A 17,846-nucleotide genomic window follows, 5' to 3' on the forward strand; every position below is an offset into this window, starting at 1 on the left:
TTATTATAATATTTACAAATGTCACCAAGGCAGCCTGCAGAATGCTTTCTGAGCCTAATGATGTCAAATGGAAACAGCTTCATTACTAAAAAGACTGTGACATTTCTTTCTTTAATAATGCAATAAGTAGAAAATAGTACTTCTGTAGATAGTGCCAGTGAGTAACAATCTCCTGAATTTAGTATGGAAGTGGGCAAAAAATCCTTCTGTAGTGGCAAAAAAGAAAAAAAAAAAAACTAAGGGAGGATGTTGGGAGAAATGTGCCTTCTTGGCTGTATCAGTGAGTAATGAGATAGAGGGATTGGTGAGAGAAAGAATAAGCAGGAAGAAAGAAAAAAAAGAAAGAAATGGAAACCAAGAAGGTGGCGAGTGGAAAGGAAAGAACAAAAGATTGAGAAATAGAGGGAAGGGGCTATTAAGTAGATTAATGAGGTAAGGGAAGAAGAAAAGAAGGAGGGGGGAAGTGAAAACAAGAAACGAACAGTACAGGAGAGGGAGAGGGGCAAGTATAAGAGGTTATCCTCCTGGGGGTCAGCAAACCACAGCCTGTGAACCAAACCCAGTCCATTGCCTTTTTTTTTTTTTTTGTAAATTCATTTTTATTGGAATACAAGCAGGCCCACCAATGTCCCCCTTGTCTGTGGTTGCTTTCATGCTCCAATGGCAGAGCTGAGTAATTGTGATGGAGACAATATGGCCCACAGCTTAAAATATTTACTATCTAACTCTTATGGAAAAGTTTGCAGTCTAATACAGTTGTTCTCAAACTTTTTAGTGTGCATCGGAATCACCTGGAGGGCTTGTTAAAATAAAGATTGCTGAACCCCATCCTCAAAGTTTTTGATTACGTTAGATCTGGGGTAGGATCTCAGATTTTCACTTCTAACAAGTTTCCAGGTGATGCTGATGCTGTTGATCCAGGGACTGTACTTTGAGAACTACCGCTTCAATCTTTACACACTAATATTGTTCTGAATAAGGACTTTTGTGCAGAAAGGGAAAGGAGAATCAAACTTGGTCCCCCTTCTAGGTAATCATAAATATATAGGTTGATTTAATTCTTTACAAAGTATCTTTCTAAAGATTCTTAAACTGGATCTTTTTATAATGCCAGCTTCATTCTTAAAACGATGAAAACTGAATTTGATTTAGTTAAAAGCTTAGCTAACTGGTTGTTTATTCCAAAAATGTTTTATAGTTTGGTTTGATTCCACTCCCTGGAATAACATTGGACTCTTGTCATTGTTACTGGATTGTGTCAGTAATGTTGACTGTATCCATTTTATTAGACTAATATCTTCCCACCTGTGGATTACTGCTCATACAACCTCATTGCCTATGCCTTGAGCCTCTGAGAGACTATGCTACAAGTGGCTTGAAATTTTGCTTGGCATCCACCCCACCTCACTCCCAGACTATGCTGAAGTATTCTGGCTCCAATTTCCCTGAGAAATTGCAAGTTCTTTAATAGCGTTCCTCCTAGAGATGAGTGTGAATGTTGTCATGAGTGTGAGATCTTTGGGAATCATGATATCAAGGACTTTATCCTGCCTAACACTCCATCCCAAGAGTCTTGAGATCTGGTTTTTTACCTGCAAGTGGTGCCATTATTTACACATTTATTATCTTCCTCTACCTGTACCCTTAAATCTGTGCTCTGGCTGTGAACATGGGCAACGATTGTTAGCCTTAACTTTGCTTGCTCCGTGCTTGCTGCGTGGAAGTTCTGTGAAAGATAGAGGAACGGTGCTCTTTTCCTGCATCCTACCATTTAGGAATATAAAGACATAATTTTGGAACCCAAAAGAGCCAGAGACACCTTCAGAACAGAATGAGTTCTATTTAGAGTCAGCAGCTCTTTGAAACATGCAGTGGTTTGATTCCACCATTGTTCTGAGTAGTTTCTTCCTTGCACACATTTGAGATGGGCAGAAGACTGAAAAAAATGTCTTACTTTTTTCCCAAGAAAGCTATAATACAGTTTAATTCTATTTCATTTTGACTGGTTAATTCTAAAGAATTTCCAGACTTTGTGAAAAGTTGATGTGAAAGTATATTGTGGATATCAAAAAAGGATGAATGACATGCATGGAATATAGTCGATGCTTAATAAATCAGTGTTACTCTTGTTGCAACAGGCTCTCTTATTTTAATGAGTATATGATTCTCAGTTAAAAGGTGATGGTAAGATAAATGATGCAGGCAATCCATATTCTGCATGACGCTGTGTTAAACTTGTATATACCGAAGCCAGTTTCTCACTTGCATGAACCCATTGTAACAGGTTGAATATCAGTTGTCAAAAAACTGCAAAACATGGACTGTCTGTACTTTGAACACCATGGGATCTTGTTTCTAAAGAAATGCCTTGATGAATTTCCCTGTAAAATAGGCATATCTACAGCTAATCAGATCAAAGAATGTTGTGGGTTTAAACTGTAAAGTGTAATCGATACCAGAATAAGTAAAATTGGGTGTAATGTGCCAACTCTTCCTAAGTCTTCTTCCTATAATATCTTTTTCCTTCTTTCCCTCTCTTTCTGTTGCGATACGGCTTCTCCTGAACAGCCATTGTTTTTAGCACTGCCTGGATCAGCCACACCATCACCTTGATGAGTAGTATAGAGCAGAGGGATCTTCTGTTTCTGCTGCCCTTCTCTCTGTCTTGCACTCAAAAAACCCACTGCATGTGTTTGAGATGGAATAGGAATACGCCCACTTGCAGACCAACACCGAGTGAGCGGCTCCAGGTGGGAGCTGTGTAACAGGGTAACTTACCATTAATGGTGAAATTCCACTGCGAAATTGTAAAGGTCTTGCTGTGTGCAGTTCAGTGTGGCAGAATTTTGTTACAGAGGGGTGGTGTAAAACGACAGCAGGCAATTTGATGCTTGAGCTTATTCAAGGAATTGTGTCACAGTGAGAACATTGAGGGTTCACTGCAATTTTCACTTGGGTTTAATATTAAAAAGATACTGATCTTTCTGTGTCAGAAAAAAAAAGCTTCTCAGAAAATAATAGTGAATAGTCTGGTAGATTTAAGTTCTTTCCAGTTTCTTTTGAATTTTCAAAACTTTAATTCATACTGCTATTTTATGTGTTAGTTTTTTCTATTTTTTTCTACGGCTGCTGTAATAAATTACTACAAATTTTGTGGATTAAAAACAACACCAACTTCTTATTTTTTGGTTCTGGGGTTCAGAAGTCCAAAATTTAGTCTTAGTGAGTTAGAAACTAAGGTGTCAGCAGGACTGCATCCCTTCTGGAGGCTCTAGGAACATCTGCTTCCTTGCCTTTTCTGGCTTCCAGAGGTCACCCTCTTCCCTTGACTTTTGGCTTTACCTCCATCTTCGAAGTCTTATAGCATCTTCCAATTTCTCTCCATTTTTGTTTTGTTTTGTTTTGTTTCTTTACTTTTTCTCTGGCCAACTTTCCTATTATGCTTTCATTTTTATTTCCAATTAGCTTTTTTAATGTAGATCTGTATTTAAGTTACTTAGATTCTCTACACTAATAATGCATCCTCTTTATTTTTTTAAATTTCTTCTTTCTTTTTGTAATAAAAACATACCTGTACCGACACTCTTTTAACAGATTCATAAGGAAGTTAAGGGTTCAGCTTGGAATTACCCTTATGGTTTCTAAACCTGCCTTTTTTGAAAGTTTATTGTTTCTGTATTCCCCAAAGGGAGGAAGCTAGTGTTTTAGTATCAGACCTGATTGTGGAAAGATTCGTAATTCACAGCTTGCCTATTGTCTTGACTCGTGTGTATGCCATTTTCATATTTTTTAAGGCAAACGTTAAAGGTTACAAAACCTTTAACTGTTACAATTCTTGTGACTTTAATATTGGGGGAAATCTACATATTCAGTCACACTATAATTATTGTTTTTTAAAAAGGAAGAAAATATTGTATGTATAGGATAATTAATTTAGCTGTTATGTTACATTTTGAGAAGATCAAAAATATTTCCTGTATCTGGGAGATTGGCTGCATTTATAATGACTGATTACAAAAGAAGACATGTACATTGTGGGAAAAAATACATAGTCAAATGAAAGTATGTGAAATATACAAAACAAAGTCATGTGAAATATACCACGCAGGGAAAAATTCATCCAGATTTTTTAATATACTACATATATTTATATATTTAAAGATTGTGGCTATTCTGGTCACATTGTTTTCTGATCTGTTCTTAATTGTCAATATATCGTAACTATTTTCTATATTATTTGACAACATACTTATTGTTGTATAGTGCTGTATAATATGGATGCACTGTGATCTATTTTTAAAACACTCTGGCAAACATTCTTGCAGATATTTCCTTAGAATAAACTCCAGGAAGGGAAGTTGTAGGGCAACAAGCATTTTAAAGTCTTTTGATACATAGGGGACCCAGACAGTCATAATCCAGAAGATAATTTCAAACAGTTACTGCAATTCTTTCCCTTCCCAGGCAAATATCATAATGATATATATATTTTTTAAATTTCAGGTTACCTTGCACCTCGAAACCTTCCTAGCACTGGCTTCTTCCCGTTCCTGCAAACGCTACTCTGTGACACAGACTCCAAGTGCAAAGACACACCCTATGGGCCACAAGATCTGCTTCGTAGGAAAGGAATTGATGATACACTATTTAAAGACAGGTAGGGACACTTCCTAAGGACACTTCCCAGTTGCTTTGAGAGATCAGATCTTGTTTCCTTATGAGATATCCAGGAAGCCATCCTAGGTTAGATACAACTTTATTTTCTATATCTACAAATGTGACGATCTAAATATGACTGAGCAAGGTGGGTACAAACTGGAATTACCATGTTTATGTGGAATTAAACATAACCTACTTTGGATGAATTAGTCAAACTTTGGTTTTTAAACTGTGTAGCCAAGGCAGTTCCTCCTTAACTCCCCTCAGAGATCCTCTATGCTGCCTTAAATTGTCAGTGACACATTGGCCTAAGACTCGATCACAAGCATTAAGATGTAGGGCAATGTCAGGGATATTATATTCTGGAAGAATGACATACTTATCTTACTCTATATGGTACTTCCAGATATAACAGAAACCAGGAAATGCAAATAAGGAAATTAAAAGACCAGAAATCAAAGCACTAAATTTGAAAGTATACTTAGTTGAACAACAACCTTTAAATGAGGTTAATGTGTGTCCTATTTTATGGTGTGAGAAGAAACTGTAGAGTAAAGATAGGGAATCTAGACCATTTACAACCTCAGTTTTCCATCCTGAGATTCTAACCCTAAAGAGACACCCAAGAGCCCAACTGTCTGTAGAACTGAGAACAACATTGTTATCTGAATCAACCAGGAGATTATTCTGGTAGAGTTTTTTTAAAGTGTGTCTCCAAAAGAGTTTATATTTATCCATAATCAGAGATATTTGGTTCTAAAATTTTAATTTAAATTCCTTTGAATGTAGCACCATTTCTCCTTTAGTATTATCATCATGATTTTGATTATCAGTTAATACGGGTGATACTTTAAGAGAGAGTAATTAACTACAGGCCGTTTTAGCATAAAATATCAACACGTCAAGAATTGTCATGGGAAATGACTTGGGACACTCATAATTGTTGGGTTGCTAATTCACATTGGTTTTGTTGTTTCAGTAAGTTATTTAGTCTTGAAACTTAAAGCACTCTGATGTTCATTCATGTATTTATTAATTTATTCAGGATATAGTGACTGAGACATTTCTGTGTGCCAGGCACCATTCTAGGTACTGTGATACAGAGGTGAACCAAACAAACTTTCTGTCCTCTTGTAACTTGCATGCTAACGGAAAAGTAAGCAAAAAAGAGCAATTAAATAAATAAATAGCATAATTGCTGATAACAGTTTTTCTTCCTTGAATCTTTTTTTTCCCATGAAGAACTAAGTAACAATGAGGGAAATAATGAATCATATCTAAGAAGTCTACAAATAGACCATGCCCTAAAGAAGTATTTTTCTATGTAATTTAATAGAGAACCAAATTTATGGAGTCACCTGAAATGAGCCATTGAGCTTTGGAACTAGGATTAAAACCCAGGTTTATTTCACCCTTTGTTGATTATTCTCCAGCTAGCTGATCATATCTTCTTCTTTTTAGTTTTATTCTAATCTCCAGGTAGTTTGTCAAGCTCAAGCTGTATGTTGCTGTATATTCAGTATTTTCTCTAAACTACCAAGTAATTGGAGCTTAATTTAGAAAATTATGTACAATAATAAAATTGCATTAATGATATTTCCCACCATGCTATTAACTTTTATGCTTTATATAGCCATGCAGTGAAACGAGGGCATGGTTTCTAGGTAAGCCATCCCACTAAATTGCTTCTCTTTGGGGAAGGAAGATTCACCAGCATTAGCCTCATTAAGAAGCAGAACAGTCTTCCTTTTCTGTTTTGTAAGTGATGGGGAAAAAAATGCCATCTTTGGCCTCATCAGAACAGGCCCACCATGTTTATTTTAATAGAATGCTTTTCTGAAAGACATGATCACACTGCAGTCACTACTTGCTGGCTAATCGCCAAGTGTTTTTGCATTGGCACCAGCCTTATGTTATTAAATTCATACTTCTCTAAGAATTAGCTTGAGAATAAGTGGCTTGCAAAAAAATTCGACATTTTACTCAGCATCAACTGTAACTAGCTGTCTGAAAGAAGAAATGATTACATTTACGGAGGGTTTTTTTTTTTTAGCTCTTTTGCACAAGGGGTGATCCAACATCTTGGGACTTACCCTTGTGATCCTTCCTCCATGCACAGCCCCTAAGAATACAGCAGAACAGTGGGAGCCTCTGGCTGTGCCATTGCTCACACAGCTGGCAAATGGCAAAGATCATCTTGCAGAGCTCACAGGGTCATTATTTGGAGAAGCAGTTCAGCATTCCTGCAGCTCCTGTGTGGGAACTGCCTCTATGGATTTACTCCCTACCTTTGTCATGTCAATGCTCATCCATGAGCCGTGCTTTCCAAATTCACACTTCTGTTCCTGTTGAATGGCTCCTACAGAATGTGAAACATAGCTCATCATATTCTTTTCAGGGAAAATTTTTAAATGCCAAGTCTTTTGTTTAGTATTGAAAAATATAAATGTGTTTAGAAACTGACCTAGAGATATTATCAGGAATGTAAAGTAAGTAGAAGTAGAACAGATATGTGTCCTCCTTTGACTGTAAAGATGAGGTAAGATGTATAGTTCTCATATTGTGTTAATTTTAGAGTAATTATAACCATTTATTAATCACATTAGTATTTGTATAAAAATAAAGGTTAAAATTTAACTTATCAAAAGCAAAGTGGAAGGATGTCTTAACTGCCATGCAAACGAAACTGTAAATTCATTGAGTAAGACTGTATTAAATGTGTACCACGTGCTGGAGACTATGCGAGTTACTATGGATACAGAGATGACTAAGGCACACCCCTATACAAGCTTACAGTCTAGTGGGAAAGAGACACAGGGAGATACTGGATAGGCTGATTACTCTCTGACAGGGTTAATGTGATGAACATTGTTTAGTTCTCTCTGTGCCCAGACCATTAGACAGCAAATGGTGAACAGTTACACAGGTACCATGAGACATTGTTTCTGCCTGAGGAATATGAATCTGACTGTTGGGTATAATATTGCAGTGGAGAGAGATTGTGTGAGGAGATGTCAGCAGAGTTCTCCCGAGGCCTGTAAGGGTGAGGTCATTAAGGACAGATTGGGTGGTGGTTCCTAGACTAAAGGAAAGTGTATTTGAGATGGGCCATAGAAAAAGAATCTCAGAACTTAATAAAAGAAAGAAATAGATGGTGGCTCTTTTATAGTCAGTTTAGAGGAATAGGCACATTATCTTTGCTACTGTGTTGGAAAAATTACAAATACAAAACAGAGCAACAAATTAAGATATTTCTAAATCTTAACATCTTAACTATATAGATTGTGGATTGGTAAATGAGCCAAATAAAAGAGAGGTATATTTTGAAATTTGGCAGGCAGGAATTATAACTGAAGCATGGATGACCCTGAAGGAATGAGTATCAGAATGAAATTTGAGAAAATGATGAAAAATTTTAAAATTTTCCTATGAATGGCTTCTGCTTAGGTCTAGCCAAGAAGGACAACTGTACCAAATCACTGAGGAGGACTCAGTGCCATTTCAACATCCTTATTTGTGCTTACAAGTCAGTAATGAATGTTCTCAGAAGCTGGAATCAGAACTGGGCCTAGAACACATTTCACACCTTCTTTCCAGGTGTCACTACATACCCATGTAATTATAATTCTGGGGAAAAAGGGAAAATATTAAAAGTTTAACCAATTTTTAGAGACAAAAAAGTGTCAGGATTTTCTTTTTAGGATTTGCCATATGTGTCTTTCCTGGAAGCCATTCCTTTTATAGACAGCATTTCCCGTGGCACACATGGATACCGCCCACACAGGTACTCTTTCCCACTCACAGGAAATACAAAGACATTAAGTATAAGTGCATAAATTCTCCTGTTATGATGATATCTATAAATGTGACATTTCCCAAAAGTAACTGTAGGTAGATATGTCTGAGAAGAAGTAAAACTACTCTGAGCCCAGTTTCTCTTCCAGTATCTTAAACTTAACATTTTGAATCCAAGATGTTTCCCTGATTAAATTTTATTTCAAAGTAGAGCACTATAAGTGCCGCTGAGGCAGAATCTACTTCTTCAGTGTCTTAGAGAAGAAGCCTGTAGCCATCTATCTCCAGGGTACTGGACACGTGGCTGGGTCCAGTAAAAGGCAGTTAAATAATGTCATGGGCCACTTGGAGATTTGAATCAGGCTGTCTTGTTTCACCCAGAAGGTTGAATTTTCTGGACTCAGGTGAACCTACATACTGGATTCGGGGGGGCATCTAACTTTTGCATAATGCCTTAATATACCTCCCAGAGATACCTAGTATGATAGAGATTCAGAATTCCTTAGAACTATTCCGAGTTCCCAAAGAGGATTTTTTAAATCTCCTGAGTGGGATTTTAAATCTCCTGTGGAGTAGGATTGAGGATGAGTCATCACTGAATAAATTCATTTCTCTACCATAGCCTAGTGCAGGCTTTCTCAACCTCAGCATCATTGCTTCTTGGGGCCAGATAGTTCTTTGTTGTGCTGTGCATTGTGGAATGTTTAGTAGCATCCCTGGCCTCTACCCACTAGTTACCTGTAGCATCACTCCTGCTCCAGTTGTGACAACCAAATATGTCTCCAGATATTGCCAAATGTCCCCTGGGAGCAGGGGAGGGCGCTCAAAATTGCCCCTAGTTGAAAACCACCAGTCTAGTGAAAGGGGGAAGGAAAAAAATTTAAGGTAGCAAAAGGCTTCAATTAGGTTATGATTCTAGGATCTTGCGCTATAGGAAACACAAAGGATAACTCTAATTTAGCACCTCCTTTCATGTGTTACCATCATCCCCTGGGCATGTCGTTATTTAGCTATTACCATTAGCATATTATAATCTCCAAGTTTTCTTATTCGACTTGCCCATTGTATTACATATAGTGGGAATTTAATAAATATCAGTGAGGTTAAGAATGAATATGGTGAATACAGTCTAAGATTATTTGTGCCTGTGGTGCCCTCTCTGGTTGTTTCCTCTTCCAAAGATCTTTGCAGAACCAGGTATGCAACATTGGAGAGCAGGCCAGGCTGTTTTAAAAGAGTTGCTTCCTTAGCTATCAGTTCTTCCAAGTGATATTTTTAATATCTATTATTCATCTCTGGCCACGTGCTGAACATCCTACCATCTGCCAACACAGTGAACTGTAGACTGTTCTCAAGAATTTTACAGTCTAAAGAGAAAATTGATCATCACTTGAAATGGAAAATTCCTCTTAAAAGTAAAGTGGTAAAGAAATTAAGTAATAAAGTGTAAAGGGGGTTACACAGTTCTGGGTGAGGTGCTTTGCCTCTTCTCACCTCGCCAGCCAATGCTCACAGGTTTCAGATCATGAATAACAGGGGAGCATCCATTTGGTGTTCAGAGACCTTGAAGGTTCTGGTATTCTAGAAGGATTACATAGGACACAGATACAGAAGTACGGGGCTTCAGCTCCATCCTGATAGTGCAGGCCATTTCTCTGTACCATCTTTAGTGGGCAAGATGTCCTCTGTAAAGAAAATGGGCAAGGTGTCCTCTGTAGAGTGAATGCAGCTTTTGCTTCTCCAAGCTTACACTTTCTTAGTTTCCTATCACCTCTTCTTTTTTTCTCCCCGACTCCCATTCATTATTCAGTCTGTTTTCTCTTGCTCCTTTTTTTTTTTTTTTTTTTTTTTTTGCTCATTTTGATCTTTGTCGTTCTTCCTTTAGTTTTTGTTACTGTCCCTATCGCTTGAAATTTTTATAAAGGCAGTTTTTCCCCTTACTTTGAAAATGTGTTGATATTCAGTAATATTCTTTATAGTATTTCAAGCTGAACTAAAAAATGTCGAGAAAAAGAAAAGTGAATCTGACTTTCTCAAACTTTCTAAAACTTCTGTTTGAGAGAAGGGAAAGTGTTCAGGTCAGTTCTTATTTTTATCTGAACAGATTTCCCATCCAAATATTCAGCATGAGGAATGTAAGATTTAGGGGAATACAGTCATGGTCATGAATAATTCAAATATACATTAAGAATGCAGAACTTTTGGGGCAACTGCTACATTTTATAGAGAATATTGGAAGAACACTGGGGAATGAAAACAAAAATATACCTCTTCTTATGATTTTATTAAAAGGACATGGGGGAAAAAAAACACAAATTTTTTTTTCCAAATACAAATCATATAGTACCCTGGAACCAGGATTCGGATCTTGTTTCTAATAAAAAGCCTAATCGAATCATAGTAGCAAGCAGAACTTCTTGCTTTTCCACTGTTATCTTTTTATATTCATTCTTATGTACCTTAAGTGAGCTTTTTTTAAACAACCAGACAAAGCTCTCCAACTTTTAGGAATTCTGAAAATTATTCACATCCAGGCACCTGAACTGATTTCATGCTTGAAATATATACATTATTTTAGACATATACTTTAAGCCTATCCTAGGTGTCAAGAAAATATGATTATCTCCATTTTAATGATAATGAATAAACAGGAAGTGAACTTTTTAAAAGAGGGTTACTAAATTGTTGGATGGTCCAATAATATTTTCTTCCAAAAGCTTAGTGTGATCATGCTGTGCAGGGATTCCTGGCACAAGAATACTATTATTACAGCTTTGATACATTCAGTACAATTAAAAATCTGCTTACATAATTATTCCTTTAACAGTTGGTGCCACCTGTAATGACATCAACCACAGCGCCTGGCACAGACTAGATACTCAATAAGTGTGCGTTCTTCTCCTTTGTCCTTGAAGCTATCTTACAAGTATTCATCTTTGATAATCTTCTAAATGTCATCTAGAATTTAACATAGAAAACTTGTTTTTCTTTCATGGTTGACAAATAAGGAGACCTTCGTTTCAGTCCTTGAAACACCCTTTGATGCCCATCTATTTGGGATCCACCATCTTTTTAAAAGAAAAATATGTAACATAAGTATTTTCAAAATTTAGCTCTAATGTCCTTTAAAACTCATTTCCTTTCTATAAGATTAAAGTAAAAAAAAAATAACTGTTTTAAACCTCATCTAGGCCATTTTATCCAAATAAAGATTTACCTTGTAGGAGCCTTTATATATTCATTGGTGTATGGTTAGGTGTTTTACTACTGAAATCCTAGAAAGTAGATTAAAAAATCGGAAGTCCTCAGAGAGTCCTGGAATCTGCCACATAATACATTGCTGTGACTAACTGAAATTAATGTAGGTGAAGGCACAGAGTTCTTGCTTTTTCTCCTCTAGTGAAATTCTGAGAAAGTCATCCAACCTGGAGAAGGACAGCAATTTATCATTCCAGAGCACCAAAGTTCCAGAGAGAAGACATGCTTCACCAGGTAAGGTATGCTCTTCTGTTGAGTTCAGAACAGGCCTTTTGGAGCAACCAGTAAAGGTCTAATCTTTAGAAGGTTTATACTTTAAACTTTTTGAACAAAGAGGGAATGCTTGGGCTATCCCTAAGAGATGTAAATGTTCCTTATGGTTTTTCTGAGTGCAGTGGTGCAATTATGAAAAGTTCTTGAGAATAATTGGAAATTAGTTTCTTACTGAAATACTCTCTAGGAGCAAAAGACTAGTGGTACTGATATAATGTTGAGAATTGCACACTTTCCCAGAATTGACTAGGAACTCTTCAGTTGTCTGCAATTAGATGATGCTGGGATGGTTAGAAGCCCCAGTAATAAAAAATAAAAATTTGGATAGAATCTCAGAGATTTGTCCAAACTTTACATTTTACAGATGAGGAATATGGGGCCCCACAAGATTAAGTGCCCTCCCTGTCTGTAGTCATCCAGCCTATTTGGTACTAGAACAACTGCCAGGATGTACAGGATGTACTGGCAGATTCCAGCTGTACTCTTCCTCCTTCCACTCTAACTCTCGGTATCACAGTCATCCGGTGTGATTGTGTACTTCCTCCGTTCACAGCTAGGCCAGTGGCCCTCAGACATTAGTGTGCAGAATACCCACAGGCTGAGATTCCTGAACCTTATGCCCAAGTGCTTCTGCTGCAGATGGTCTTGAGAAACACCCATTAGAAGCCGCAAATTGAGAATGAACTCTCAAAACACCTGGACTGTTTCATATTCATTAGCAAATATTTCTTGGGCACCCACTATCATGTAGGCACTATCGCAGTACTGGAGATGTATTAGTGAACAAAACAAAACTTCCTTTATGTTGAAATATGATTGGTGCTCTGGGGAAAAGAAAAAGAGAACCTTCAAAAATGCCATGGGATATTTAAGATTCTCTGATATTTACATTCCAGTACAAGTTGATGGACCAAATGAAAAAAAGTCCTTTGTATTGTAGTAGCAATATGGTGGTGAATGGTTTTTAGGAGTTAATGTGCTGTTGTGAATGATCTCTGGGTGTTTGGCTGAGTGGCTTAAGGCACAGTAGAAATAAGATCATACTGTTGTGGTCCAGTAAGCTTTGCTTTGCTCTGTAGCCACAGATTATGTTTCTTACCCTGGCCAGTCATTTCACGATGTATTGCCTTGGTCTAGAGGAATCAGTTTGTAAATTTTTCAGCCCCATGAGCATTTTCATGAAGTCTAGGCCCTACTGATGTTAGGTTACTGTATTTTTGAATATTAAGATTCTTTGTTACTAGGATAACAGAGTATTTCTGTCCAATATTTATAAAAGTTAACACACTGGCTTAATGGACATCCATGCTGTAGATCTGAACATAGTCTCCTAGCTAATGCTTCTAACCCAGACCACACTGCCACATTATAAACATTACTGGATGAGGCCACTCTGGGAATTACTTAATTAGAGTATACTGTAGTCCAGACTAATTGCTTCCTCCCATTTATTTGATCTGAAATATCATTCAGAAACCACTTTGGGGAGGAGAGAATTTATGATCCTAAGCAGATTTTAGCCTCCCAATTGAATAATTAAAAAAAAAACCCATTATCACCAGATGTGCATTGGCAGATCCTTTGAACAGATGCTGGATGTGATGGATCTGTGGAGCTAGTGGAGGCACCTCCAATCCTCTAGGCCTGCACAGAAATGATTCAGTTTATTAGGCAATAATACCAGTGATGAAGTTTAATGATATAAACTGGAGTGAAAGCAAATGACATTCAAAATGATTGGAAAAAACCCAAGAGCAGACCAAAACCATCACAATTTTATGTGAAAGGGAAAACTGATGGAATTTGCCATTTTGCCAATATGACACTTTCATGGAAGATGCATATTTGAATACATTCTTGCTGTGGAATATTATGAGAGCAAAAATGGTATTTATGGATTCTTATGTGAACTTGCCCATTGTGTGTGTGCGTGTGTGTGGTGTGTATATTTAGAATGCTAATCTGTTCTGTCTTTTACCACAGCCACAGTATTTCCTAGTCCAAGTTCTGATTTGGAAAGTACTGGAACAGATACTTTCAATGGTAGTCAAGTGCTTGCTCGGATCCTTGGTTTGGAAAAGGTAATTTCACTCAGTTTTGTAGTGGACTTACAATAAAAAGGAGTTGAAAAAATAAATGCCTCTTAGATTAACAGAGGAATCTCCCCAATAGGAAGCAGTTTGAGGTACCCTTCTCATTTGAAGGAATATCTCAGGGAGAGTTTTTTCTTAGGAGCTCTTCAATGAAAAGCTTAATTCTGAGACATTCTGAATTCCATAAGGTCTTGGATATTTATTTACTTCCCTGGTAAGTCCCTTAATTGAACTTAAGATTTTCATTTAGTAAAAAATAGAGTGGCATTGTATGTGATCTTTTAATTTTCTGAAGCAGGGAAGGAAAAATGCTGCATGAAAGCAAATGAAGCTATAAACTCCATCAAACTTGCTGCCTCATCCATACTAATAATACTGTTGAAAAAATTAGAGCTGTAAAAAATATCTCCCCAAAGTGATAAAATCCCTTTCCTTAGCATAATTTACAGAGCTTACCTATGGATTTCTGTCTGTTTACTAGTCTTCCACTTTAAGATTCCAGATTGCAAGATAATAAACATCATTTCTGTCAGAGGTGTAAGCTGGCAGCCTATGAGCTATATGTGTATGTTTGCACATCCACAGGGATTTTAAAAAGTCGAATCTGAATGCCTTTAGGCAGAAGAGATACTCATTTGTTAAATACAATCCCCACTTCCTTATTGTCTCTTACTGAGCCAGATTCGTACATTTAAGTTATCTGGCTGACCTACGGGCGTTTGAGTTCTGCTTTATGTGCTCTTCAGATATTAAGAGGAGATCATTTTTAAGATGTTGCTGTAGAGAAACTATTCCACCCCCATCGCTCTCTCTCTCTCTCTCTCTCTCTCTCACCCCCCTCACACAAGCACAAGCATTTTAAATAATATATCTATGTCTTATATAGTAGACATTTCTTCCATCTAAAACATGAAGACATAACTATGACCTTTGTTTATATCCTATGACCATAACCACTGCTGCTTAATATGTCTCTATTAGTTCCCTTAGAACTGACATTCTGTATAACTGAGGCATCTTGATAAAATGGTTTATGTAAATAAGCCAAAGAACAACACAAAAATATATGTCAGGAAAAGGCACTATACCTATTAAAGCAATTCTGCCAGTGCTGGTTGAAATATAAGACTTTCACATTCAGTCCAGTCTAGATTTTGAAAATCTAGTTTATATAATAGTTGAGCTACCTACACCCTGTGTAGGTGAGGAAGCCCCTCAATGTGCCCACTTAATTCCAGTCTAAAGCCTCCTCAAATCAGGCCAGGGTGTAAACTAGGGAAAGGTATTTTATTCCATTCCAGTTCTTCCATATTGGTTCCTAGAAGCAAACAGTATTGCATTGTATCAGTTGAATTCTTTAATATACAGAATAGCAAGGCTTGTCTCAAAAATATCCTTTTATTGTATTGAAACTCCCAGGTTCTCTTTCTCATATTGAAAGAAATTTCAGAATTTTGTGAGGCAGCACAGAGTCATATATCCAACGGAGATAAATCAAAAATAAATTTTCTATGTCTAGATACATATTTTCAGAGTAGTTGGAGCAGGGAAGGGATGTAAAAATTAGGATGACATATTGATGCCTGTGTCAGCAGTCTCTCTGATTCTTCTTTCTTTCTGTTTACTGCTTTCTGCAACCCTTGCAAGAACAAGTAGAGAGATCATTTTGGGGTAAGTTTATGTGTAAGGTTAGGAAAAAGATATGGATGACTGACTAGAAGACCTGGCACTTATAGTATATCTTAGAATAAGTGGATCCTGTCTTGTGTCATTACATTTAGAAGTTGAGGTGCTGGAAGGCAGAGTGTAGATTTTGTGATATAAACTGAAAGGGAGGGTGAAGTAATTTGGCCCTCACCTCACGGGGTTATAAAAATTAATTATTAGGGAGGATGCATTAAATATTACAACTAAATGTAATAGGCTCTGTAAATATCCAAACAACTTAATAATGATGAGTGTGATCAATATTATAGCAGAAAATAGTGCTGCATCTATGACTGGTCTGTACTATGAAATATATGGGGAATTTATAAGGATTCCATTATGAAAATGCTTTCCAATTATTGCCTTTGATAATTATGTACTTTTATATTTTTTCATGTATATGCTTTTTTCTTTATAGCATAATTCTTAAATGACATGGTTGCTTTGCAAATGAAACATAATCCATGTTTTTCCACTTCTCTAAAAAGCACTGTTGGTCTTGAGACTAAACTGAAGCTCGTCCTCTCTGGAAGTCTTCCAAAGATCTTGGCCAATTTCCCATGAAGTGTCACAAATTGTTAGGACACCCGAGTCTCTGCTTCTAAATGCCCAGAAAAAGCTAAGATTTTTAAGCCTGAAGATTTTTGTCAGACAAGATCTAGTACATTTAGGTTGTCTAATCAGAGACAGGAAGTGAGTTCAGTTAAATAAATCATATGTAAATCTTTTAAATCATAAAGATGACAAGAATTACCACATTCACACATTCTCTCAGTGACTTTTCATGGGTAAACCCAATGTATTTTAGTGTTAATTTAATAGTTGCTATCATGCAAGACTTTAAAATGGCTATTGTGAAGACAGGTCAGTTTCCTTGAAGATTAGGACACTTTAATATCTGTGTTTACTAACATTATTAACTCACTCTTCTCACACACATTTTTAGCTTTTAAAGCAAAATTCAACTTCAGAAGATATGCGGAGAGAGCTGTGTGAGAGCTATCCAGGATATATCGCTGATTATGACTTCTCTTGGACTACTCTAGGGAAAAATATTTTTAATGTATTTTGCCTGTCCAACATGACCCTTTTAGAGTCTTCTCTCCAAGAACTAACCAACCAGTTCTCTCAGGTGAGTGTAAACACTCTACTATGATCAAGATCCCATAAGCAATAGAAGGAAATGTGTTGTCTCCATTCTTGTATACACAAAATGACTTAAAATGTGTCAAAGAGCTAGTCCGTAGAGAAATGCTGACTGAAATATTGGCTTACCTTTAGCATGGATTCCTAGTACACAGATTCACAAACAATGTCTAATTCTAAGTAATGTCTACTTTCCACTTAAATGTGCAGGACTGAAATTATGTCAATGTTGAACCAAAAAGACTGCATTATGGTTAAGTAGACACATCTTTATAGATGAAATATGGCTTTGCTTTATGGTGAATGAAGATTGACTGTTTTCTATGAGATATTTAAGTGAGATTACTTAAGGTGTAATGTTGAGTTTAATAATTAAACAGCCTTGTAACTCTCAGAAGTTAGAATAATAGGCAATCTTTTCACTCTTCTTCTAATATCAAACCTAATTTGAAAAGCTGATTTTTAATGAAATAATCTATCCCTTTCTCCAAAATGTTATACATTAGAACCAAGAACTTTATAATATGGAGTGCTAATGACCATTTTTATATGCTTGTCTTAAACAACAATGTGAAAATAAGACACTGATAGTCTTTTAATGAAACCTCACACACATGAAATATCATAAAAATATTCAGAATTCTCTCAAAATTTTATAAACAGGAATAATTGAAACATGCCCATGTCTAATATTTTCCACTTGGTTCTCTGAGTTTTATTGTAATTTTTATTAAGTACAGAATGCTTAAATTACCCTGCAGCAATCTGATTTTTCCAAGGGAAATGGATTAGAGACACCCTAATGCATTGTAGAGCACTTAAAATCCTATCTCTACATACTCAGCAGTTGTGTAGAATGTGTGGCCAAGAATACATTGTTCAAAATCACATTTTCAGCATGAAAGACCTAGAATT

The 17,846-nt window shown here is 36.5% G+C and overlaps 1 protein-coding gene across 1 annotated transcript in view; it reads left to right on the forward strand.

Annotated features, from left to right (window-relative positions):
- ABCA12 (ATP binding cassette subfamily A member 12) overlaps positions 1-17,846 on the forward strand; it is a 155,389-nt gene that overhangs the window by 43,992 nt on the left and 93,551 nt on the right. The window contains exons 3-6 of the mRNA XM_010960050.3: positions 4,504-4,657; positions 11,855-11,946; positions 13,969-14,066; positions 16,732-16,917. Coding sequence (XP_010958352.1) covers positions 4,504-4,657; positions 11,855-11,946; positions 13,969-14,066; positions 16,732-16,917 — 530 coding nt within the window. The remainder of the gene's footprint in view (positions 1-4,503; positions 4,658-11,854; positions 11,947-13,968; positions 14,067-16,731; positions 16,918-17,846) is intronic.

The sequence above is a fragment of the Camelus bactrianus genome, chromosome 5, assembly GCF_048773025.1.
Source record: "Camelus bactrianus isolate YW-2024 breed Bactrian camel chromosome 5, ASM4877302v1, whole genome shotgun sequence".
In the NCBI taxonomy this organism is placed as follows: Eukaryota; Metazoa; Chordata; class Mammalia; order Artiodactyla; family Camelidae; genus Camelus; species Camelus bactrianus.